This window comes from Palaemon carinicauda, chromosome 25 (genome assembly GCF_036898095.1).
Source record: "Palaemon carinicauda isolate YSFRI2023 chromosome 25, ASM3689809v2, whole genome shotgun sequence".
NCBI classification, from domain to species: domain Eukaryota; kingdom Metazoa; phylum Arthropoda; class Malacostraca; order Decapoda; family Palaemonidae; genus Palaemon; species Palaemon carinicauda.
In genome coordinates, this window is record NC_090749.1 from 102,181,868 (window position 1) to 102,208,161 (window position 26,294).

Sequence of the window (26,294 nt, forward strand, 5' to 3'; positions counted from 1 at the left end):
CTTATCCTCCTCCTACTGATATTCCTTTGGGGACTTTGTCAGACGGAGAGGAGCCTAAAGCTGCTCAGACCTCTATGGACTTTAAAAAAATCATGCTGATTTTTAAGGATCTTTTTCCGGTCCATTTTGTAACTGCTGCTCCTCGTTCGCCTTCGTCAGAGTTTACGCTAGGCCTAGCTACTTCGAAGCCGTCGTTTTCTAAGCTAGTGCTCTCTCGCTCTTCTAAGAGAGCTTTACGTTTGCTAGGCGACTGGTTGATCACCAGGAGGAGTTTGGGGGAGACAGCCTTTGCTTTCCCTCCTTTTAAACTGGCTTCTAGAGCGAGCGTCTGGTATGACACGGGAGAAGTTCTCGGCTTGGGAGTTCCTGCCTCTGCCCAGGGAGACTTCTCAAGCCTCATAGACTCTCCCCGTCGCCTGGCCATGAGACGCTCCAAGATTTTATGGTCGGCTTCAGAGCTAGACCATCTCCTGTTAGGAGTTTTTTCGAGCGTTTGAAGTTTTTATTTGTTGGTTGGTCCCTGGGAGCCTTAAGTCAGAAGGTCTCTCCAGCTGTCAATGTTTTGCTGTACAATTATGTCATGCATGAACAGGGCTATCAGGGATGGCTCCAATGACCTGACAGCCACGTTCACTGCAGGAACAAAGCTATCAGGGATGGCTCCAATGATCTGGCAGCCACGTTCACTGCAGGAGTACTTAAGATGTAAGTGCGCTCAATGTGTTCATTGTCAAGATAAACTTCACGATGAAGACTACCAAATCTGTCTTGGCAGCAGTAAGGGAAGGCGACTGGATGGTCTCTCTCGACCTTCAGGATGCATACTTCCACATCCCGATTCATCCAAACTTTCAACAACATCTGAGGTTTGTGGACGGGAAAGTAATGTACCAATGTCGAGCACTGTACTTCGGCCTCATTCCTGCTCCTCTTGTTTTTACAAGGCCCTTGCAAAATGTAGCAAGCTTTCTACATTTTTTGAGGATTCAGAGCCTCCTTTTTATTTTGACGACTGGCTAATCAGGGCGTCGTCATTATATCACTGTCTGGAGAGCCTCTAATGGATATTAGACCTAACCAAGGAGCTAGGTCTCATAGTGAACGTAGAGAAGTCGTAACTTACAGTACCCCATCCCAGACTATTCTTTATTTGGGAATGGAGATACAGTGTCTGATTTTTCGGGCCTTTTCGTCTCCCACAAGAATGGAACAAGCTCTGTTAAAAGTCCTTCACTTGCAAGAGGAAAACAGTTGCTCTGTAAGAGTTTGAACTAGTCTCGTGGGAACTCTTTCATCGCTGGAGTAGTTTATCTCTCTGAGGAGACTCAACCTATGCCCTCTCCAATTTCACCTAAACCATTGGAACAAGGAGAAGGGCTTAGAGAGTATCTCTTTCCCAATCTCCAACCCAGTCTAGACATGTCTGACTTGGTGGGACAGCAACATCAGACTTCGAGAAGGTCTTTCTCTTGCGATCAAGAACCCAAACCATGTGTTGTATTCAGATGCTTCGGTTTTGGGTTAGGGAGCTCCACTGGACAGTCTGGAATGCTCGGATCTTTGATCCACGGATCAGAAGGAACTCCATTTAAGGCAAGTAACATCTCTCTTTTGGCGAGATTTGTGCAAGGAAAAATGAATGTCTTGGCGGACTACCTCAGCAGAAGAAGACAAGTCATCTCCATGGAGTGGACGTTGCATAAGACTGTGTGCGAGAAGCTATGGATGACATGGGGTCAACCCACCATAGATCTTTTTGCGACTTCTCTGACAAAGAGGCTCTCGACTTACTGCTTTCCAGTTCCAGATCCAGAGGCAGCCCACATAGACGCTTTCCTGCTGGACTGGTCTCACCTGGACGTTTATGCCTTTCCACCTTTCAAGATCCTAAACAAGGTGCTGCAGAAGTTCACCTCTCACGAAGGGACCAGGTTGACATTGGTTGCTCCACTCTGGCCCGCGAGAGAGTGGTTCACAGAGGTACTTCTATGGCTGGTAGATGTTCCAAGAAGTCTGCCGTTACGGATGGATCTCTTGCGACAGGCTCACGTAAAGAGATTTTATCAAAGCCTCCCCACGCTTCGTCTAACTGCCTTCAGTCTATCGAAAGACTCTCTTGAGCTCGAGGGTTTTCGAAGGAGGCAGCTAGAGCGATCGCGAGGGCTAGAAGATCCTCTACCATCAGGATCTATCAGTCAAAATGGGAGGTATTTAGAGACTGGTGCAAGTCCTCCTCTATTTCCTCTTCCAGTACCTCTGTAGCCCAAATTGCGGACTTTCTCCTGCATCTGAGAAATGTTCGCTCCCTCTCTGCTCCCACTATTAAAGGCTACAGGAGCATGTTGGCGTCTGTTTTCAGACATAGAGGCTTGGATCTGTCAAATAACAAGGATCTCCAAGATCTCCTTAAGTCCTTCGAGACCTCTAAGGAGCGTCGTATGTCAACTCCCGCTTGGAACTTAGACGTGGTCCTAAGGTTCCTAATGTCAGACAGGTTTGAGCCATTGCATTCAGCCTACCTGAAGGATCTCACCCTCAAGACGCTTTTTTTTGGTGTGCTTGGCTTCGGCTAAAAGGGTCAGTGAGATCCATGCTTTTAGTAAGAACATCGACTTCTCTACAAATAAAGCTACATGTTCGCTTCAACTTGGTTTTTTGGCCAAGAATGAACTGCCTTCTCGTCCTTGGCCTAAATCTTTTGAAATACCTAGTCTGTCAGAAATCGCAGGTAACGAAGTTGAAAGAGTGCTGTGCCCCGTTAGAGCTCTTAAGTTTTACTTAGCTCGAACTAAACCATTACGAGGTGGTTCTGAGGCCTTATGGTGCTCCGTTAAGAAGCCCTCATTGCCCATGTCTAAAAATGCGTTATCGTACTTTCTTAGACTTTTAATCCAGGAGGCACATTCTCATTTAAATGAGAAAGATCGTTGTTTGCTTAAGGTCAAGACGCACGAAGTGAGAGCGATAGCGACTTCGGTGCCTTTAAGCAAAACAGGTCTCTTCGAAGTATTATGGACGCGACCTTTTGGAGGAGCAAGTCGGTGTTCGCTTCATTTTACTTAAAAGACGTCCAGACTCTTTATGAGGACTGCTACACCCTGGGTCCATTCGTTGCAGCGAGTGCAGTAGTGGGTGAGGGTTCTACCACTACATTCCCTTAATCCCAATATCCTTTTAATCTTCTCTTGAAATGTTTTTAATCTTGTCTTGGGTTGTACGGAAGACTAGGAAGTCTTTCGCATCCTTTTTGATTTGGCGGGTGGTCAAATGTTGTTTCTTGAGAGCGCCCAGATTAAGGGTATTGATGAGGTCCTGTTATAGGGGTGTTCACCCTGGATATAACAGCTCCTGGGAGTCTTTCAGCATCCTGAGAGGATGGCTGGGCTTCGTGAGGAAAGCGGACTAATGAGCAGAGTAATAATCAGAGTCTGCTTCCTTACCAGGTACCTATACTTAAGTCTGTTTTTTGAATAATTGTCAAAAACTCTTGAGCATATACGCCTTTATTGTATTAATACTGGTCTCTACCCACCACCATGGGTGTAAATCAGCTATTATATATTCACCGGCTAAGTTTAATATTTAAAAATATTTTGATTATAAAATAAATTTTTGAATATACTTACCCGGTGAATATATAAATTAAAGGCCCTCCCTTCCTCCCCGATAGAGACCTAGGGGACTGAGAAGAACTGGAGATGTTTACAAGTATATGCGGTATCTGGCCGATAGTCGGCGCTGGTGGGCACACCCGCAACCTTCACGGCGATCGCTCGCGAGTTTTTGGAATCTGTCGAGCCGTCGGAGACGTCAGCTATTATATATTCACCGGGTAAGTATATTCAAAAATTTATTTTATAATCAAAATATCATTTTTGGAACGTTAAGGTCATAATCAAGCAAAATGTCCAATTCACATAATCAGCCATTAGTTTGGACATTGTTGTCACAGAGACTTCAAACTTGATTCATTGTCAAAGAGACTTCAAACTTGGTTCATATTTGAGTGTATGAAAATCCACGTCAATTAATACATGATAAGGTCCAAGGTCAAGGTTGAGCAAAAGGTCGAGAAATAGGCTGCCGTGGCGGAGGTCTCCGTTCTACTGAGTGTCCCTGTAGTTCAAGAATAGATGTGATATTTTCTTTGTGGTAGTCGAATGTACAAATTGAAGACCTGTATGTTTTGGTCTGTCAAAGGGCTGGACAAAGCTATTGTATTTGTGAAAAGAGGTGGGAATGAAAAGTGCGTCAGACAGCTACACAGATCACAAGTTACTGATGTAATATAAAATGGATCCACAGTATTAGTTTATCCATTTATCAGGGCACCTTCCACAATTTTGGGAATTAGTCAGTATAGAAAAAAAAGAAAGAAAGGGGACTTCTCTTTTCATCCTCGTCCAAGTTTGGTTAGTACTGCTAGGATCCCACAGCCCACTTTCCCTCGTTTTCAGACAAAGGCTACCCTCGGGGCACGTTCTCTTACTCCCGAGTTAGCCCTCCATAGAAAACGGGTTTAGGGTATACTACACAAAACTCTGGTCGGTAGAGAGGAGATTACAGGTACTGTAACTCCTAAGAAAGTAGTTCTCGGTAAGTATGTTAGGAAAAATAAAAATTGCTTAAAATTTTTGATTTTATAAAAATGAAATGCTTGGGACGCCTGTCCTTATAACAAAGCGCATACGGTAATGAGTCCCAAGTACATGTTTAGAGAGTGACTAGCATACTAATTTTTTGAAAGCCTTTTAGTGTATATGAACTTTGTCATTTTTTTAACTAGATGTCAGTGGATGTAAAGAATGAAAGTTAAGGGAAAGCCAAAGACAGCATAAGATTTAAAAGCGGGCAGTCTTTCATCTTTAAGCCGACCTCAAACTACTCTTGTCTTTCAGGGTGTGCCGACCTTCCGTGCAGTGTCGTGGTGCCGAAAGGAACACCCAAGGTGAAGTGCAGTGCTATTAAGAGCTACGGGGCTAAGCTGGTTTACTGCGAGCCAACGTTTTCATCTAGGTGAGGTGTCTTACTGTAGTACAATAGTTCTGAATTATTTAGATACTGTAATTGGGATTGAAAATAAACTGTACGCTATGGGTAAAAAAAATGAAAGGCCGAAAAATGTGGAATAGTGTATCTTTATGTTGTGACTTTGCTACTCTTCTTCCGTGAGAATGCTGAAGAGGAGATATGGTGTCTTCTTGAAAGAGTGTAATACACTATTCCTCAGATTTCGTTTTTTTTACATGTTACTGTTCAGTATCTCTCTCTCTCTCTCTCTCTCTCTCTCTCTCTCTCTCTCTCTCTCTCTCTCTCTCTCTCTCTCTCTCTCTCTCTCTCCTCCTCCTCCTCCTCCTCTCGTCTTTGTTTCCTACACTTTACATTCCCAGTATAGCACCCTCATGCTTGTATTCCTACTGCTCATTCTCCTGTGTCGACCAGGTTAAGGTCATCTACATCCAAGCAACTTTCTTTTCATTCCATACATCTTCCATTCACTCTATTCCAGGAAGGAAACTTGTGCGGAAATATCCGAAGAAACGGGACAGATCGTGATCCACCCATTTGATAATTACGACGTCATTGCGGGGCAGGGCACGATGGCCATGGAACTCTTAGAGGAGGTAGGATGAACGGCTGTCGCTGACGGGTTTGCTTATGGCGGTAATCACAATAACAAAAGTGTGTATATTTTTAAACAGATTTATTTTGGTTTTCTTTTCTTCCTCTGGCGAAATCTAACCCAGGTTATGTCAATAGGCATAGGAGGAGATGATGATGATGGTGATCTTGGCGATTAGTGACACAGTTGTATTACGATCAAGTTCGTTCAATTACCTTTCACGGTACCGGTGGTTTGGTCGAATGGAAATCTGGCCTGCTGTTATGAAAGATCATATGGGTTGAACCTCAACTTATCGACATTCGGAGATACGAACACAAACTCAACTGAATTCATGAATCTCAGATATATCAAAATTTCATATACTCAAGATAAAGAAATACCGCAATAAAACACTATTACATCATTTAATGCAATAAGCAAAACGACATTTCTATAAGTTGATACAACATTTATTTCATACAAAATGGGACTATTTTGCTGACTTTTGTAGCTGGATACGTAAGCGTGGGAATCAGGTTATGCATACCCTAGGCTAAAATTATACAAAACTCGACTTACAAGCAGCTTCTTGGAACCTATTAAGGTTGTAGGTTGAGGACCTTGTGTCCTGTATGTATATGTGAGGAGGAAGTATACAGATTGCATTGGCTCTGTGTAAACTACTACTACTACTATGATTACTTTTAAGCTGACCGACTCAGTGTGAAAGTTACTCAAAGACCCAAAATGAAATAAAGCAAATATGAGTATTTTGTAACTGCAATGCTGTCATTGTAACTGCAGTGCTGTCATGGTAACTGCAATGGTGTCATTGTAATTGCAATGCTGTCATGGTAACTGCAATGCTGTCATTGTAACTGCAGTGCTGTCATTGTAACTGCAATGCTGTCATTGTAGCTGCAATGCTGTCATGGTAACTGCAATGCTGTCATTGTAACTGCAATGCTGTCATGGTAACTGCAATGCTGTCATTGTAACTGCAGTGCTGTCATTGTAACTGCAATGCTGTCATTGTAACTGCAGTGCTGTCATGGTAACTGCAATGGTGTCATGGTAATTGCAATGCTGTCATGGTAACTGCAATGCTGTCATGGTAACTGCAATGCTGTCATTGTAACTGCAATGCTGTCATGGTAACTGCAATGCTGTCATTGTAACTGCAATGCTGTCATTGTAGCTGCAATGCTGTCATGGTAGCTGCAATGCTGTCATGGTAGCTGCAATGCTGTCATTGTAACTGCAATGCTGTCATTGTAACTGCAATGCTGTCATTGTAGCTGCAATGCTGTCATGGTAACTGCAATGCTGTCATTGTAGCTGCAATGCTGTCATGGTAACTGCAATGCTGTCATGGTAACTGCAATGCTGTCATTGTAGCTGCAATGCTGTCATTGTAACTGCAATGCTGTCATGGTAACTGCAATGCTGTCATTGTAACTGCAATGCTGTCATTGTAACTGCAATGCTGTCATTGTAGCTGCAATGCTGTCATGGTAACTGCAATGCTGTCATTGTAACTGCAATGCTGTCATTGTAGCTGCAATGCTGTCATGGTAACTGCAATGCTGTCATTGTAGCTGCAATGCTGTCATGGTAACTGCAATGCTGTCATTGTAGCTGCAATGCTGTCATTGTAGCTGCAATGCTGTCATGGTAACTGCAATGCTGTCATTGTAACTGCAATGCTGTCATTGTAGCTGCAATGCTGTCATGGTAACTGCAATGCTGTCATTGTAGCTGCAATGCTGTCATGGTAACTGCAATGCTGTCATTGTAGCTGCAATGCTGTCATTGTAGCTGCAATGCTGTCATGGTAACTGCAATGCTGTCATGGTAACTGCAATGCTGTCATGGTAACTGCAATGCTGTCATGGTAGCTGCAATGCTGTCATTGTAGCTGCAATGCTGTCATGGTAACTGCAATGCTGTCATTGTAGCTGCAATGCTGTCATGGTAACTGCAATGCTGTCATTGTAACTGCAATTCTGTCATTGTAGCTGCAATGCTGTCATGGTAACTGCAATGATGTCATGGTAACTGCAATGCTGTCATTGTAACTGCAATGCTGTCATTGTAGCTGCAATGCTGTCATGGTAACTGCAATGCTGTCATTGTAGCTGCAATGCTGTCATGGTAACTGCAATGTTGTCATTGTAACTGCAATGCTGTCATTGTAGCTGCAATGCTGTCATTGTAACTGCAATGCTGTCATGGTAACTGCAATGCTGTCATGGTAGCTGCAATGCTGTCATGGTAACTGCAATGCTGTCATTGTAGCTGCAATGCTGTCATTGTAACTGCAATGCTGTCATTGTAGCTGCAATGCTGTCATGGTAACTGCAATGCTGTCATTGTAACTGCAATGCTGTCATTGTAGCTGCAATGCTGTCATTGTAACTGCAATGCTGTCATGGTAACTGCAATGCTGTCATTGTAACTGCAATTTTGTCATTGTAACTGCAATGCTGTCATTATAAGAAAAACCTGTTAAGGTATTGTTTGATTAAGGGGAAATATTATTAAGTTCGGAGCATTTACAGACGTCAAACTTACCAAATTTGTATCCTCAATTTACAAAGCGCAGATATTTATATATGGGACGATACTGTGTGTGGTGTCCGAAGAGGGAAGTAATTTGATATTTTACCATACAAAGAATACATACATACATACATACATATACCATGGCACTTCCCCCAATTTTGGGGGGGTAGCCGACATCAACAAATGAAACAAAAACAAAAAGGGGACCTCTACTCTCTACGTTCCTCCCAGCCTGACAAGGGACTCAACCGAGTTCATCTGGTGCGAATAATGTACATAGACGTCTCACAAATCACTCCTTACGTTGCAAGTATGATAAATGAAACTAACGATGTTCAAAAATGGCGTAAATACATAAGTCTCGTTTTGTAGTACTTTGCTTTGTCTGTTACTTATCTTTTTAATGTTGTTTATCTTAATACAGTGCAGTATATGAAATATCTTTCTTTATATATCACTTGTTTGCGACAACGTCGTCATAACTCAAAAATAGCTATTTTTCAGGAGAGCCATTTTAATCAATTAAAACACACTCATATTAATGTATGCCATTAGGACATTTAGCAACTCTAGCGATCAAATTTTTTAGCTACAATTATGACACTTTTGCCAAAAAATCAGCATTTGAAGATGAATATGTCTATATGGATAACTCAAAAATACATTTTTTTTTAGTGATGTTGTCGCAAGCGAGCGATATATCTTTTATAGATTATTCTTTACTTTAGTGATGTTGTCGCAAGCGAGCGATATATCTTTTATAGATTATTCTTTACTTTATTTCCTTTCTACAACGGACTGTTTTCCCTTTTTTGGGGCTCTGTGGCTTGTAGCATTTTGGTTTTCCATCTAGAAATGTAATTTGGGTTTTGATAAGAATATGATTATGATAAATTAATAGTAATAATAGTATTAACATAGTTACTTCAAATTACTTAATACCCAAGACATAATTATAAGAACCAAATGAATATCATAGCCTTCCTATATTAGCCATCAAACATTTAACTGGATTTTCAACTTAAGAAAGAGATTATTTTTATTATAGTTCCTTCTACACATCATCTTCCTTCTGTATTTGTTCCTAGTCTTTTTTTCTTGACTTCAGGTTCCAGACTTGGATGCAATTCTGGTGCCAGTGAGCGGCGGAGGAATGATATCTGGGATCGCCATCGCTGCTAAAAAATCCAAGCACAAGTGCCGAGGTAAGTCGTAAAAGAAGCTCGTGAAGTTTCTTTGCAAAGGTTTTAAGGCATACTTGAAATTGTCTCGTGGAGGCACCAGGAACTTTGTAAGTTATCATGTCAAGTTAGTTTGTGAAGTGGTTAAGAAGTTCTTCGAGTTGTTTTGTGAACTGTGTAGACATTCTTAAAATGGGTCTATATAATAGTGTACTTTAATGCTAAGTAGCACAGTCGACTGAGAATACAAAGCAGATCTGCGTCAAGTAACTGTACCGCGTTCTATCGTTTTGTTCTCATAGTATGAGGCCAGTCCTCCCTACATTGCTGCTCGCATTCAGTTATATTATTTTCTCCCAACAGTTATGTGTATATACAACCCTGGCACTTTCAATAAACCATGAATATTCAGTGTAACATTACGTAGTTGGTTAGATTCCTCTGTCTTGAGAGAGTCTCAAGACAAGACTCCTTCAGATGCATCTAAAAGAAGACTCCTGATTGACCATTAGGTCAAAATATAGGAGTTCTCATCGTGATCTTACTGTCGATCAGGCTTTCTAAGTTACTGCCAAAGTCGTTTACTGTGTGATGTCAATTTACTTCATTTCATGCTAATAAGGTTAACAAGGTTAAATTTCAAGTAGATGTTTTGCGGGGATGTCTCACCTGTTGCTTACGAACTCTACCAATTGGTGACTAACTACAGTACTAATTGGTATCGGGTTGTCTGTCCCTAGATTTAGCATAAAGGAAAAATAAGAGATTTGTATTTATGATCTAAAGTATTTATGATTTTCTCTAATTATGAAGAAACACTATCTAGTGAAAGAGTATAGAATTTATTTTCCTTTTATGTGGAAGAGCCTGTTGAAGATTTGGGTTGTTAAAACCTGCTGGGAAGTAGGGGACTATTATTGTGAAGGGAAGCACCTGTGGTTAGGCATTTCATAAACACGTGGGCATAGGGGAGTGGTTTAAATGTGATCCTAGATAGTGTTTATATTAGATGTTATCATGGGTTTATGTGGGCGCTTGATAGGTTGCGTCATTTAGCACCAAGTTTGACTTAATTATGGTTTGTCCTCTCTTTTAAAATGATTTAACTAACACAGTAACGGGGAGGATATAGCGTGGCTTACATTATTCTATCTTGTGGTTTCATTGTCCCATGATTTTTTTACATTACGCCCGACGTTGCACGCGAAGTGTACGCAGTTGAGCCGCACGGGAAAGGACTTCAGAGGTGCCTCGAGAGAAAGGAACGTCTGTGGTCCGACCCACCGAGGTTTTTGAACACCATCGCGGATGCCATCAGGACACAGCAGGTGGGAGTTTGTTCAAATTTTGCGTTGTTGTACATAATGTCTTTCATCTAGAGTAGCTTTATGTTGGGCAGGTGTCGTAGTTTTTTGCATTCCTCTAGACTTTCACTTCAGTTGTTCGTTTGGAATGAAGCGGTGAATGGTTTTTGACTTTTACGTTCAAAGGATTTGCTTTCTGTAAATGTTTTTCTGGTCGAAAGATCCCAATCAAGTTTATTACCGGTTGAATGATACCAAGCAATAACGATACAGGTCAAAAGATACCAGTCAAGTTCGGGACAGGTTGAATGATACCAAGCAAGTACGATACAGGTCAAAAGATACCAGTCAAGTTCGGGACAGGTTGAATGATACCAAGCAAGTACGATACAGGTCAAAAGATACCAGTCAAGTTCGGGACAGGTTGAATGATACCAAGCAAGTACGATACAGGTCAAAAGATACCAGTCAAGGTTAGTACAGGTTGAATGATACCAACCAGGTCCCGTACAGTACAAGTATCATATTTTGTACAATGTTTATCGTATGATTACAAATTCTTAAATCCTGCATCTGTGCAAAAGCACAAGCCATTTGCTTCATCATTACCTCTTTTTTTTTTTTTTTTTTTTGGCTAGTCTTGTTACAGCGTAAAGTTTTTTTCTTATTGCTTCAAGATTTATAGAGGTTACCACTAAGGAGGAATCTTCGTTGTAACTTTCTCCTACTTGGATGTGGTAAAGACAGTATCACTTGTGTTGCTGCAACTAAAAGTTTTGATTTTGTGGGCATCATTAAGTATCCATAATCTCTCCTTATAGTTTCTGTTGGTGTACCTCACGTAGTGCTCTGTAGGTATTAAGGTGCGTCCACATTGGCGACAAAACATGTTGACAACACTGTGTACAATTTCGTAGGTAACAAGTTGTTAGACTGTTGACGAAACATTGTTGTCGAGATGTTGGTAGAGATTTATTGGTGATATGTTGGCAACCCTGGTGTGGACGAGTCGATGTGGTTGGAGATACCCGGACAGACACACAACAAGTCTCTAGAATGAGGTGTGGACGGTTTCACCAAGTTGACGTGTGTTGCCAATATGTTGCCAGACATTGTAGCAGACAAAGTGTACCGATATGTGTACTGATGTTGACTGTAAGGTTTCCAACTTTGTTGTTGATATGTCGGTAGGCACGATGTTGCCAGTGTGGACGCACCTTTACTGATGGGGTCTTTGTACCGCCTGTAGTCCATAAGGCGCCAAGTTGCACCCACTTTTCATTCCATTCCAAATTTCTTTCTTCCTCGTAGTTGTGACAACTCCCTTTGGAAGATATGTCTCATCTTCGTGGTCTGCGGCCCTCATGTGTCACACAATCTATGCGTTCTTTCTGCTGTGGTGCGAAATTCTATATCTCTCCCATGTGTTTGTTGCATTTCTACCTCTTAAAGGAGAGTGGCTGCATCTTAGAATGACTTCTCATTGAAGTGTAGGCAATATCGGTGGTTCATAGCAAGGTCCCTTCATAGGACCTGCGTAAATGCTTCAGTTTTAAGTCCTTTGTTTCAAAAGTCATTCTTAATGAGAAGCCTGTAATGGTTTTGTAAGGACCCAGTGGTTTCATTGGTTTATTAAATAATAGTAATCGAAATAACAAACAATTATAATTGTCATAGATAGATCCTGGAGATGTATAGTATTTTTTCAACTTCAAAGTTAAAGTAGTCGGTAATTTCTCCGTCCTTATTAAGCTACTTTTTTTTCCTCCATTCTTTTTAGAGCGGCAGATTCTGCATTCTTCTCCCGTTTCGTTTTTATCCAGCGCAAGTGTCCGTCCCCAAGCGACTCGGATTTGTGATTACGGTGGACATTGAGCTCATGCTGGAAGACAATATTATATAATTTAATGTAATTTAATGCAGTAAGCAAGACGACATTTGCAACATGAAACGGGACTATTTTATTGACTTTTGCAGCTGAAGATTGTGGCCATGTGAGTTAAGTGAAGCCTACTCTAAGCCAAAATTTATCCAAATTTGACTTACAAACAACTTGGAAACTATTAAATTAGTTGAGGACTTCCTTATATATAATTAGCTATAATACTCTTTAGGACAATCTCCACTGGCCATATTGGTTTTAGTTAATTTTTCATGGCCGGATGCCTTTCCTGCCGCCAACCCTCCCCATTTACCCGGGCTTGGGACCGGCACCAAGTTAAGGCTGGCTTGTTCCCCCTGAGGTGGTATGGTCATGTCATGAGAAGAGATGAACAGTATATTGGGAGGAGAGTGATGGAAATGGAGGTACAGGGAACGAGGAGGAGTGGGAGACCAAAGCGAAGGTTGATGGAATGTATCAAAGATGACCTTCGATCAGAGGAATTAACCGGTGATGAAATGTGGGACAGAGGTAGATGGAGAACGCTGGCCAGAAACATCGACCCCACATAGAAGTTGGAAAAGATGCAGACAAAAAAGAAGAAGAATACTCTTTAGGACAATACTACATGCAGTAGATCAATAATTATACACTAGGAAACAGTCTTAGCTTTTACTCACTAAAGAGTGGACGTACAAGATTGGCTATGCTTCTCTAACATCGTCGTCTCCGTGCAGTTACTAGCTCAGTCTCGTATGCACGTACAGACAAGCATGCTAACCAAAAACTGTAGTTGACAATACAACATAATTCTTTTGCCAACATAGTACATACTAATAGTTTTTTATCATAATAACTTCAAAAGAAATTATGATTATTAATATACTGTACTTTAGAAGGTCTGAAGGTGTCTGGTTTCAGTTCCAGTTCCATCAGAATAGATGCTCACCAGAACGTCAGCCGGGCAAGCCCAAGCCCACTGTGGTGCCCTACCACAGCAGTAGCCTCCCCAGTAAACAGCTTAAACTCACGGCCCTGGGCGGGGATCGATCTCTTGCCACGCGAATGCGAGGCAAACACGTTACCACTGTACTAGCCAGGAGGTTATTGAAAACTTACATAGCTCTGCCTCCTTGCTTTGATACATAAACAGCATACAAGCTACACTTTAACTCCATTTTTGGTTTTATTATTGTTATTATTATCGTTATTATTATTATTATTATTATTATTATAATAATAATTATTTTTATTATTATACTAGCTCAGCTACAACCCTAGTAGCAAAAGCAGAATGCTATAAGCCCAAGGGCTCCAACAGGGAAGAATATCCTAGTGAGGAAAGGAAATAAGGAAATAAACAATATGAGAAGTAATGAACAAATAAGATCAAATATTTTAAAAACAGTAACAACATTAAAACAGATCTTTCATATATAAACTATAAAAGAGACATGTCAGCCAGTTCAACATAAAAACATTTGCTGGCAGTTTGAATTTTTGAAGTTCTACCGATTCAACTACCCGATTAGGAAGATCATTCCACATCTTGGTCACAGCTGGAATAAAACTTCTAGAATACCATGTAGTATTGAGCATCATGACGGAGAAGACCTGACTATTAGAATTGTTTTATGATAGCAATACGAGTGTTGATATACTCTGAGAAATTTTCCCACTTATCACATATACTGTACACAATGCTATCTTCATCTGCCGAGTATAATCTTCAGGCGGTAACTGATAGATTTCTCTTAGAACTGTCCTCAAAGTTGACATTGTATGAGCCCTTTGTATGAGATTATGGAAACAGTTTGAATTTCAGAAGGGTTCTAAGAAAACCATTTGTTAAGTAATGGTTTTTATATCTGAGAGATACAGTGTAAAAATCCATTGAAATGCCTGACTTTTCCAGGAAGGTCGTTGCCTCATTATTTAGGTTCATATATCATGAAATGGGAAATACATAATTGGATGGATTTGGAAGATCTGTATTCTAATACAGTATGGTTTACTTCATTGAATATACAATGATAGTAATTATAGTTCAATACTTCTGCAGACAAACTAGAGAATTTCCCATATTTTATATATTTGTGATAAAGACCCATCTTTTCTTATTACTATAATTACTATAATTATTATCATTATTACTACTAGCTAAGTTACAACCCTAGTTGGAAAAGCAGGATGCCATAAACCATATAAGGGCTCCAACAGGGAAATTAGCCCGATGAGAAAAGGAAATAAGGAAACAGATAGAGAACAATGGTTTAACTTTGGAGTATCCTTCTCCTAGAAGAGCTGCTTACCATACCTAAAGAGTCTCTTCTACCCTTACCAGTTAAAACCATCTTATATTTCTATATTTGAATTCTTTTTGAGAGTGTGTCTCATGTCTTTCTCAGTTTACTTTTGTACATTTTAGTGATTTCATTGTTACCGTTTTGATGTTCATCTTAATTCGTTAACCCTGTGTCCTACGGACTTTCCGTATCTCGCTAAGATTTTGCATCTCCTTACGGCCATTTTTAAAATTTTTGGTGAGGATTAAAAAACGGAGGGTTTTTTCTGATTGAGGTTTGAGAGCTTCGTCGAGCATCAGGCAGCCGCAAGCCACCCCCCCCCCCCCCCCAAGCAGGTTGGAATCACGCAGCCTCGGCTTGAAGTGGCGTCTTTCGTTTTCATCGAAAACTTTTTAGGTATAGAAATATTTCCATAGAAATTACATCCAAAATATTTGTTGATCTAGGTAACGTTATATCTAGTACCTCTTTTTTAATACTCAAGATGCCTTATTATTTTTATAGTTATTTTGAAGAATTTTTAGGTTGGGAACAAGTATTATGTTGAAATTTTTTTATACGATTGACTTTTTAATGAACAAGCACTAGTTGTTAATGCACGGTAAAAGTGTTCTTAGTGTGAGCAATCAGTACTTAATACTTTGTGAAACTACGCATAACTTTAGTTGAGTAAGAGCATCACTTCCTCTTGGTGGAGATCTCAACATCTATCTAGCATTCTTGTATTTAGAAGGATGATTTTGTGTATTCTCGTTAACCCTTTTACCCCCAATGGACGTACTGGTACGTTTCACAAAACTCATCCCTTTACCCCCATGGACGTACTTGTACGTCCTTGCAAAAAACTGCTATTTACATTTTTTTGTGCATATTTTTGATAACCTTTTGAGAAACTTCAGGCATTTTCCAAAAGAATGAGACCAACCTGACCTTTCTATGATGAAAGTTAAGGCTGTTCGAGCAATTTAGAAAATAAACGCCCGGGGGGGTTAAGGGTTGGAAAGTTCCAAATAGCCTGGGGGTAAAAGGGTTAATTCACTAGCTCTGTATCATTTTCCAGATATCTTTTTATTCTAATTTTGTCGTGGTGGGAAGCTCGGAAGTCACCATTCTAATTTTGAGAAAATATCATATTTTATAGTTGCTGCTTTTGAGAGAGAAATTTTTTTTCATTGGTACTGAAAGACATTGCTCCTATGCTATTATGGATCAACGTCCTTTATTAGGGGTAAGATCCTGGCGAAAGCTAGTAGCCATTACCAGCTTTTGCTAGAATATGTCCACCTACTAAAGGACTTAAGTTTGTACAGCTAGGATTTATACAAACAACTTTTTAAATTTACGACATTTTTATAGAATAGCTACATCTGTTAATGTACAATTATTCTGTCTTGCTTTTTATGTATAACAAGTAATATTTGTCTTGCCTGTATATTAACGCACATATCTGTTTGACCGTACAGTCCTGTACTGTATTTGCAAACTAACAAGCGATGAGGTGGCTTGGTCAGTGTTTGACGGAGTTAGCATTAGCACCTCTTTCGACTGAACTTCACACTTCTGGTGTGTGTGTACCCCACAGTGTTTGCGGTAGAGCCGGAGGGTAAAGAATTGCAGAGGAGTCTCGAAGCCAAAGAACGACTTTGGTCGGATCCTCCGCGGTTCTTAGAGACCATAGCCGATTCGATAAGAATAGAACAGGTGAGAGATTTCTCGGAGTTATAGATATTAGCTTATTTTTCTCGTTTCTCATTAGGCATTTTATTGCATCTTACTCTTTCCTTTGACACTACAGCAATTCTTTTTCTTTTTATCTGTGCATCAATTTATTCAATTTTTTATTTATCTCTTTGCTAGAGGAATTTTTAAGGTTCTCTTTAACTTTAATTTTTATAGTGATCTGTCCACTAGAAGTCTTATGGGGTTACTGAAAGTATAGGCCTCTCAGATTTTCATAGATTGATGACATTAATTTTTACAAATAAAAATTTATGTATACCTGTAATGTATTTTTTTAATTTTTATAAATATTTTATAATAGAAATTTGATGTTGTACAGTATTGCTACATTTTAATTAATATCATTGCACATTATATTAAAAAAGAAATATACAGACTTTTATATTTAATATATATGAACACAAACTTCTTTATTAACCCTTTTACCCCCAAAGGACGTACTGGTATGTTTCACAAAACTCATCCGTTTACCCCCATGGACGCACTGGTACGTCCTTGCAAAAAACTGCTATTTACATTTTTTTTTTTTGCATATTTTTGATAATTTTTTGAGAAACTTCAGGCATTTTCCAAGAGAATGAGACCAACCTGACCTCTCTATGACGAAAATTAAGGCTGTTAGAGCAATTTAAAAAAATATATACTGCAAAATGTGCTTGAAAAAAATAACCGCTGGGGGTTAAGGGTTGGAAAGTTCCAAATAGCCTGGGGGTAAAAGGGTTAAGCAGGTTGACAAAAGTCTCATTGCATAGTTTGTCTATTATTCATTTATTAGGATTATAAATTTTTGAATATTTTTCCATTTCTTACATAGTTTAATCTTTACTCTGGGTCCCTTTCTGCTCTGGGCTCATTTTCCCGTTGGGGCCCATAATTCTCATCGCATTATTTTCAATTAGGGTTGCACATACATGCAAGGCCACGATAGCTTCGCTTTCTAAAGGGGACCAGACTCGAGTTAATCGTATGTCATTGCATATTGCGTTACCACACGGCACGCAGGGATTTCACCGTGATGATTCTTTCTTTGTGTAAATCATTGGCAAATGTTTTGAGCTCGCAAGTTTCCCATACGCTTTGTGTTTGTTATGTATTGATATTTGTCTGTGCTTAGGATCTTCTGCCTCTTCATTTTATTTATTCATTTATTTATTTCCTTATTTATTTTGAATGCTTAACTCTTTTACTCCCAAGGTAAGGTTAAATTTCGAGCACATTTTGCTATATATATTTTTTAAATTGCTCTAACAGCCTTAACTTTCATCATAGAGAGGCCAGGTTGGTCTCATTCTTTTGGAAAATGCCTGAAGTTTCTCAAAAAGTTATCAAAAATATGCAAAAAAAAAAAAAAGGTAAAGAGCAGTTTTTTGCAAGGACGTACCGGTACGTCCATGGGGGCAAAGGGATGAGTTTTGAGAAACGTACCAGTACATCCATTGGGGGTAAAAGGCTTAATCTATTATCCAACAAAACTTCATTATTCTTTGTCAAAGATAATTCCCGAAATCTTATCCGTTTATTCTTCCGCGTGTTTGCAGAGTAGATTATCCGCCAGGGTTGGAACACGTGTGGTGTCAAGCGTTTAGTTGAAGGACCATTATCGAAGACTTTCAATCTATGTTGCATTCTGCTTGCCCAAGTGATTTGTCACTTAGCAAGTAGTTTAAATTCTGCACCTGTGTTTTTAGTCTAATCAAATTACTTAGCACTAATATCAATATCTCGTCTTACAAATCACTCAATTATTTTATTTGAAGAGTGACTCGTTAGCAGATAATTCAAGCAGGTATACAGTGCAATATGTCCGCAAATAATGCTGCATTCTTTTCACTTCATACAGAAATACTCGATTAAACTACAAAATCTTTGGAATTGAAATCAATTTATAAAAATATTATGCTAATCAACTCTGCTTGGCTGGCACAGTCCGCTCGCCAATTGAGGATCTTCCGACACGACTTCAATTTTGTTCCCTTCAGTTTCCTGAGTACTGTTAACATAGCTTTAGTCTGTGTCCATCAGAGTGAAGGTTTTTTATATCGAACTGAAATGACTAGAGTAATATTCTTTGGTTTTGGCCCCTTAATGTTGACAGTGCACAAATTGATTTACTGTTGGTGTCCTCAAATTTTAATCTTCTATACCTCCAGTTTCATTTTCTTCTTCCCATCTTGCTTCCATCTCTTACTTCATTCCACAAATACAGGGTTTCTACTCGGTAGCATGATACTGCTAAATGGCCTCCTAGGTCGTAGTGTCTTTTTAAATAAGATCTTGTTATTTTACCGACGATGTTACGACTTGTTTTGTTATTTTCCAACATGTTCTCTCACTAACGGTTCAATTACTATTATTAGGGAATTTCAGTTAATTAGATTATTATATATGTATTTGGGATTATGTCAATGGACTGTCACATAGTTAATCATAGATTTCATAGCATTTAACCTTTTTGAGAGCCGTTCGACTGATTTTATGCCTGGTAATTAAATTTTTCTTTTTGTTATTATGCAAAAATTTGACAAAATACGTAACATCTTATGGCAATGCAAATAAAATCTGTTCAGTCACAGGATATTAAACATTTTAGAGTCTCATCTTTTAAAATTTTCATGTTAGTATGGGTTACGTAAAAAAAAAAAAAAAAAAAAATAAAATAAAAAAAAAAAAAAAAAAACCAGGCGTGGGGCTCGTATGCTAAATCTTTTGGCAAGGGTTTGATGCAGAAAAGGTTGGACATTGCTTGCTTTACCCTATTTCGAAGCATAGTGTATTGTATTTATCACTTAAATTTTTTTAATAGCACCTCAATAGATGCAATCCTAAGATATCCTGAATTAAAGCGACCTGAGGATTTCTTTTTTATGTTTCAGCTCGGATTCCTCACTTTCCCCATCGTCTGCGATTTGGTGGAGCCGAAAGTTTGCAGCGTCGATGACGACCAGATGATAGAGGGCATGAAGCTCTCGTTTGAACGCTTGAAGGTAAGGAATTGCTTGCCTGTATTTTTTCATAATAAAGTATACATAACAGAAGGGGCCACAGGAATATGTGTTTTCTTATAACAGAACTTCTTCTTCTTTTTCTACTTCTTCTTTCCCCACTTTTATGTGGGGTCAATGTTTCTGGCCCGCGTTCTCCATCTACCTCTGTCCCACACTTCATCACCGGTTAATCCCTTTGATCAAAGGTCGTCCTTGGTACTGTCCACCTACCTTCGCTTTGGTCTCCCTCTCCTTCTCGTTCCCTGTACCTCCATTTCCATCACTCCATCACTCTCCTCCCAATATACTGTTCATCTCTTCTCATGACATGACCATACCACCTCAGTCTATTTTCTTGGATCTTATCTAATATTTCTCTTAACTCCTGTGGTACCCCTAATTACCCCATTCCATATCTTATCTCTTCTTGTCACCCCACACATCCATCTCAACATTCTCATCTCTGTCACATCCAGAACAGGCGACAGAAACCGTTTTGTTTTCTAATGAAACTACGTTGGGTTATTATGTCCTAAAGGAAAAGCAAAGGAAAAAAACTGATGTAGATAATAAAGAAATCCAGAGTTTTAAAGTCATGAATGGCAGAGGCAAGGGACGGTGACGGTGCCCTAGCAAGCATGACAATGCCGTAGAGACTGATCATAAAGTTCTCTTGCTTGAGGGTACACTTAGGCACACTCTTCTATCATTTCTCGTCATTGTGTTTTTTATGTTTTTATAGTTTATATATGAAAGATGTATTTCAATGTTATTACTGTTCTTAAAATATTTTATTTTAGTTATTCATATGTATTTTCTTGTTTCCTCTTCTCACTGGGCTTTTTTCCCCTTGTGGAACTCTCTGGCTTATAGCATCTTGCTTTTCCAACTAAGGTTGTAGCTTAGCAAGTAATCATATGAATATGATCAGCATCCAAGCCTTATCTCTATCAAGTTAGGACCAAGGGGGGCCAGGCAATAGGTGGTGATGACTCGGCAGGTAGACCTATAAGTTCCCCCAAATCCTCCATCCTTAATTTAAAAGGATGGTGATGTTGCAGACGCTACAAGAAACTATCGAGCATGAACGGTAATGATGTAGCCTCTGTACCATGGTCTTCCAATGTCATGGCATAGATTCCTAGATAGAGGATACACGCTGGCACACTATTCTAGTTTTTATAGCGTATGTACGAAGGATTTATATTAACCCTTTTACCCCCAAAGGACGTACTAGTACGTTTCACAAAACTCATCCCTTTACCCCCATGGACGTACCGGTACGTTCTTGTAAAAAACTGCTATTTCTATTTTTTTTTTTGCATATTTTTGATAATTTTTTGAGAAACTTCAGGCATTTTCCAAGAGAATGAGACCAACCTGACCTCTCTATGACGAAAATTAAGGCTGTTAGAGCAATTTAAAAAAAATATACTGTACTGCAAAATGTGCTTGAAAAAAAATAACCCCTGGGAGTTAAGGGTTGGAAAGTTCCAAATAGCCTGGGGGTAAAAGAGTTAATGTTGTTACTGTTCCTAAAATATTTTAATTGTTCATTACTTCTCAAGGTTTATCAAATGATAATCTTCGCTTTAGAATTATTTAGGATATTAAAATGAAATTGGAGGATTTTGGTCATAAATTTAAGTAAAACTTAAACCTAAGAGGGCTTTTACTCATTCAAGCAGTTTTATCACCATTTCTCACCAAGCCTTTTAGTCGTCCTACTTTAGGGACTGTCTCCATTCCTGTCGATCTTCATGTAGCCTCACTTCATCAACCTCTGGGAGACTAGAACCCTTCTCGCTAATCTTCTCTCTATAGTAAGTAGCCATCTCATTCTTGGTGTTCCTACTGGTCTTCCTCCACGTGATTTCCACTCCAAAAACCTTCCAGGATATCATTCCTCTTTCTTTCTCGTAGCATGTCCAAACCATCTAAGTTGTCCTCTCTCCGCAAACTCCAATAAACGTTCCGCTCCCAGCCCTCCTGATGTCCGCATTACGTAGCCTATCCAGTCTTGCTACAAGCAAATTACTCTATTTCATTTCTCTTCTTGTTTTTTCAAGTTTTTATGGTGTGTATATGAAAGATCTAATTTAATGTTGTTACTGTTCTAAGAATATTTTACTTCTGTGTTAGTTTATTTCCATTTTTACTTTCCTCACTGGGCTACTTTTCCTTGTTGGAGCCCTTGGGTGAGCTTATTGCATTCTATTTTTCCAACTAGGGTTGTAGCGTTGTATTTAATAGTAATATTAATAGTAAATATTAAAAGTACTGTAGTAGGCAAAAAGAACGTGCTGTTGCTATTATAATGCCGATGACTCTGGCGTCTTACTTCAACAGCTGGTCGTAGAAGCTGCTTCCGGAGCAGCCGTGTACGCGGGCGTCCACTCCCTCAAAGACGAACATCCTCCCCTCCGTAAAGTGGGGGTCATACTCTGCGGAGGAAACGTCGACCTGGATCACCTGCCGTGGATTAAGCGCAAGACGTCCTACTAGGGCACACTCGACTTACCCACTTCCGTTATCCACCCCATTCCATTATTGTTGGTTTTTATTGTTAGATTTATAGTATTTTGTGTTGAGAAGTAGGGTAGAATTGTGTTATGTCGTATACAATGTATACAGTACAGTATACTGTTTCTTTTGAAGCAAATATAGCGAGCGTCTAACCCTTTTACCCCCAAAGGACGTACTGGTACGTTTCACAAAAGCCATCCCTTTACCCCCATGGACGTACCGGTACGTCCTTGCAAATAAATGCTATAAAATTTTTTTTTTCATATTTTTGATAATTTTTTTTAGAAAATTCAGGTATTTTCCAAGAGAATGAGACCAACCTGACCTCTCTATGACAAAAATTAATCCTGTTAGAGCAATTTTAAAAAAATATACAAAATGTGCTGGAAAAAAATAACCCCTTGGGGGTTAAGGGCTGGAAATTTCCGAATAGCCTGGGGGTAAAAGGGTTAAAGACGTTGCCACAAAGATTCACCGCACAAAACTGTTTGCAATTCCTTCCTTTTGTGGTATATGTCAGTATGTTTTTATAAGGATTACACAGAATTTGAAACCTCATATATTGATACAGTTGACTTGGAGATAAACGCACTCAGAGTACTGTACCGTGACTTTAAAATCTGAAGGTAAGATTCTTGACATAGCTTGATGATTCATTTTTCATATCAGTGTTATGCATCAAACACGTCTTCCAATTTCAGGGAAAATCGTTATCTTTACCTTCCATATAAACACCTCTAGTTCAAGTTCAGGTTCAGGGGCGAGGCGTAACCCTTGCAACGGCGCCTCTGTTGTTTATCCTTCTCTTAAACTGTTTTGTCGTTTCCTTCGCATCAGGTTTAATACTTCCTTTGTCTTTTCTAAATTTGTTTCACTGAATAAAGATAATCCTACTACAGTATTTACTTTAGGTCTTCCTTGTATGGTTGTTGAAGCTCAATTATTTGATTCCTTTCTTTTCTATATTCCGGGAAATACAACAAAAAACTGGGTCAAATCTTCTTCCTTATTTTCACAAAAATTAGTTTACATTCTCCCCATTGTGTCCATTTACAGTTTTTAGTTTTAACGTCTAGTTTCGTCTATATCTCCGAGTCTGTGCTCCATAATATTTTCCTTCCTTCTTCACACCATACTGCTTCTCATAGGTGTTCCATGACCCTCCAGCTCCTGTTTTTAAATAAATGACGTAAAATATAACCCTAGGGTTCCGACGTTAAGAATGTGTCTGTTTTTCTTCTTTTTTCAAAAAGATTTCGGATTTGAATTAATTTGATTGTAAGTAGCCATCAATGTCAGAAACATTTCAGAACTCTGTCCTACAGTATATTTCGCCTCTTCTTTGCTGTTTATTTGGTCGTGTGTCATCTAGCTTGTAGTTACCTTGCTAAAAGTTTCTTAGGAACTGTTCACTTTTAAGTTCCCCAGATTTATAGACCTTATCCCTTACATTTTATAAATCACTTGTTGCCTTAACTTATTATTAAGGCATGGAAGGTGATATTTGGCACATAGTACTATTGGGCTACTCGAACGAGATAACCGAGTCAATACCTTAAAGCCACAGTTGCTGACCCACTCGTACTTCTAAGATCGAATCAAACTTCTGTAGTTGGACACCCAAAGGATTTCTCCTGAAGTAAAGAGGAAATTTGAGTTAAAGAGGTTGGACAGCAAAGATGGAGGAGACCAGAAAGAGCCGATGAGTGTAGTGTGGGTAGGCTGTCGGTACATCTTATCAGGGAAACTGTAGGCATTATTTAAGCTACTTTGCAGCTCCGCTTCAGCCACCTAGCTGTAACTACCTTTTTGGCTTCCCTCTAGTACCTCGGCAATGATTGGTCTCTCCGGCCCTAGCCCAAGGGCTCCAACAGGGGATGCAATTCAGTTTGGAAAATAAATGCAGGAGTAAAGAATAAACTATAATAGAGAAAATCAGTTGAAGGATATTGTAGAATCAAGTTTTCTTCTAAAGTTACTTGTCTTGTCAAGCAATTGGTGTTTCAGCAATTTTGGTTCTTATAATAATAAAAGAAGTTTGATTTTATTTCACTATAGATTTTAAATAAAAGAAACAAAAGAAATGCCTGTAAATGTTATTGGCACCATTGACTGTGTGATGAGAGTGTGGCAAGTAGACACAAAGCAGTAAAAAAATGTTGAAAGAGACCATCATACCAGTGAGAAATAAAGAATATGATTATCGTCTCTACAATATTGGTCTGTTGCACTTGACTTAGGTAGAAAAATTTACTTAGATGATTACGTATTTTATTTTTGGGCTCGAGCCATGTCGTCCTGATGGAAGTTCCCTTCGGCTGCTTCCTACTGTATAATATTTCTGCGATTGATATTACAAGAGAATTACTGTCAGGTATCATGGGGTTCCAACCCCCGGAACGACTATCCGTAGATATCGTGTATAATCAGGGACGTATCCGTAGATAACCATAGATATCTACACCCCAACCAGACTTAACCCAGTCTAGGAATCTAAGGAGGAGGATAGGCGAGGAGCTGTTACACATCCTCTCCCTTCACAGTACTACTCATCTCTGATAAACCCATTCCAATTTTCGCAGCTTACCTACGCGTTCGTGTTTTTGTCGAGAGCGCCTTTTTTCAGCTTTTTGGCGTTTTTCCTCGCATGATGCCTTCCTTTTCGCCGTCAGCCTTTTTTCAGCTTTTTGGCGTTTTTCCTCGCAAGATGGCTTCCTTTCCGTCGTCAAAGTAGAGTACCCTCCTCTTTTACAGTTTGATTTAGTTGTAGCTGCTTTACATCCCCTCGGGGAGTGGTTAATTCACTTTTTTATGGCGATGAGGGAGCCGGGCTATCCGAGTCCAGCTAGCCATTGGGCGCCATTTTGAGTATGCGGCGATATTCTAATGACTGTTGCACATGTGTTAGGCAGAAAAATTCACTTAGATGATTATGTATTTTATGAAAAGGAATGAAGAGAGTTTAGTCACTTGATGTTCGCAGGACTTAAGGTCAAGATTTAGTAGGGCAAATTAGAATTAAAGTACGAGACAGAAAAATAGTGGGAAAAGAGATGCATTAACTCCAACGAAGACGATCATAGCCCTTATCATCTTTGTTGGAAGATGTTTTAAAGGTGGTAGATTTATATGTACGGTAGGTATTCCCCGTAGTTGCTATTGAAGTAAACCAAAAGGTCTGCTGTAGAAGATAAGCAGCAAAACTGGAAACTCATAAATATACCTGTTTGGAGGGAAATGTAAATACTTCAACACTTTCCGATAGAGTGAGATATCTTATCCTTCCAAAAGTTTAACAAATTGCAGATTTATTTGTCTTTATTATACTAGACTTCCTGTGTAGGTTAATACAATGTCTAAACCCAGACATAAGAAGCTCATTGTTACAATTTTATTCCTCCTAATTCAATAGAAAAAGGGAAAACCTACATAGGTCTATTAGTATAAGAAATGTATATTTTACTTGGGATATATTTTTGTTAACATAGATTTTATAATGAAGTTTATTTAAACTTTAAGACATTCAAAATCCATAATTATTAGTAATTGTTGTAGTCACAAAAAAAATGTTGTTGCAAAGTATGAGTTATTGTTGGTACAATAAAATATATTATTAACACAGTATAATTTTCCTTTGATTTAATTATATTTCTTTACGAGGATTATGTTCTTTCCTTTTCAGACTTTAGGTTGGTATGTTTATTTACATGAGTGGATTTCTTACAAGGATTAGTTTGCCAGATGTATGTGACGTACACAGACCTAGAAAACGTTTACGGCAGGATTGGTAGAGAAGCCATATTGATGATGTATGAAATATATATACATACATACATATACCAAGGCACTTCCCCCAATTTTGCGGGGTAGCCAACATCAACAAATGAAAACAAAAACAAAAAAGGGGACCTCTACTCTCTACGTTCCTCCCAGCCTAACAAGGGACTCAACCGAGTTCAGCTGGTACTGCTAGGGTGCCACAGCCCACCCTCCCCCGTTATCCACCACAGATGAAGCTTCATAATGCTGAATCCCCTACTTCTGCTACCACCACGATCACCAAGGTGACCGAAGGAAGCAGCAGGGCCTACCGGAACTGCGTCACAATCGCTCGCCATTCATTCCTATTTCTAGCACGCTCTCTTGCCTCTCTCACATCTATCCTCCTATCACCCAGAGCTTCCTCCACTCCATCCATCCA

At 39.3% G+C, this 26,294-nt stretch overlaps 1 protein-coding gene across 1 annotated transcript in view; it reads left to right on the top strand.

Annotated features, from left to right (window-relative positions):
- LOC137619172 (uncharacterized) overlaps positions 1-25,682 on the top strand; it is a 32,247-nt gene extending 6,565 nt beyond the window's left edge. Inside the window, exons 3-8 of the mRNA XM_068349358.1 lie at positions 4,899-5,016; positions 5,510-5,624; positions 9,279-9,375; positions 16,426-16,544; positions 19,457-19,567; positions 21,917-25,682. Coding sequence (XP_068205459.1) covers positions 4,899-5,016; positions 5,510-5,624; positions 9,279-9,375; positions 16,426-16,544; positions 19,457-19,567; positions 21,917-22,072 — 716 coding nt within the window. The 3' untranslated portion in view covers positions 22,073-25,682. The remainder of the gene's footprint in view (positions 1-4,898; positions 5,017-5,509; positions 5,625-9,278; positions 9,376-16,425; positions 16,545-19,456; positions 19,568-21,916) is intronic.
- The last annotated feature ends 612 nt before the right edge of the window (positions 25,683-26,294 follow it).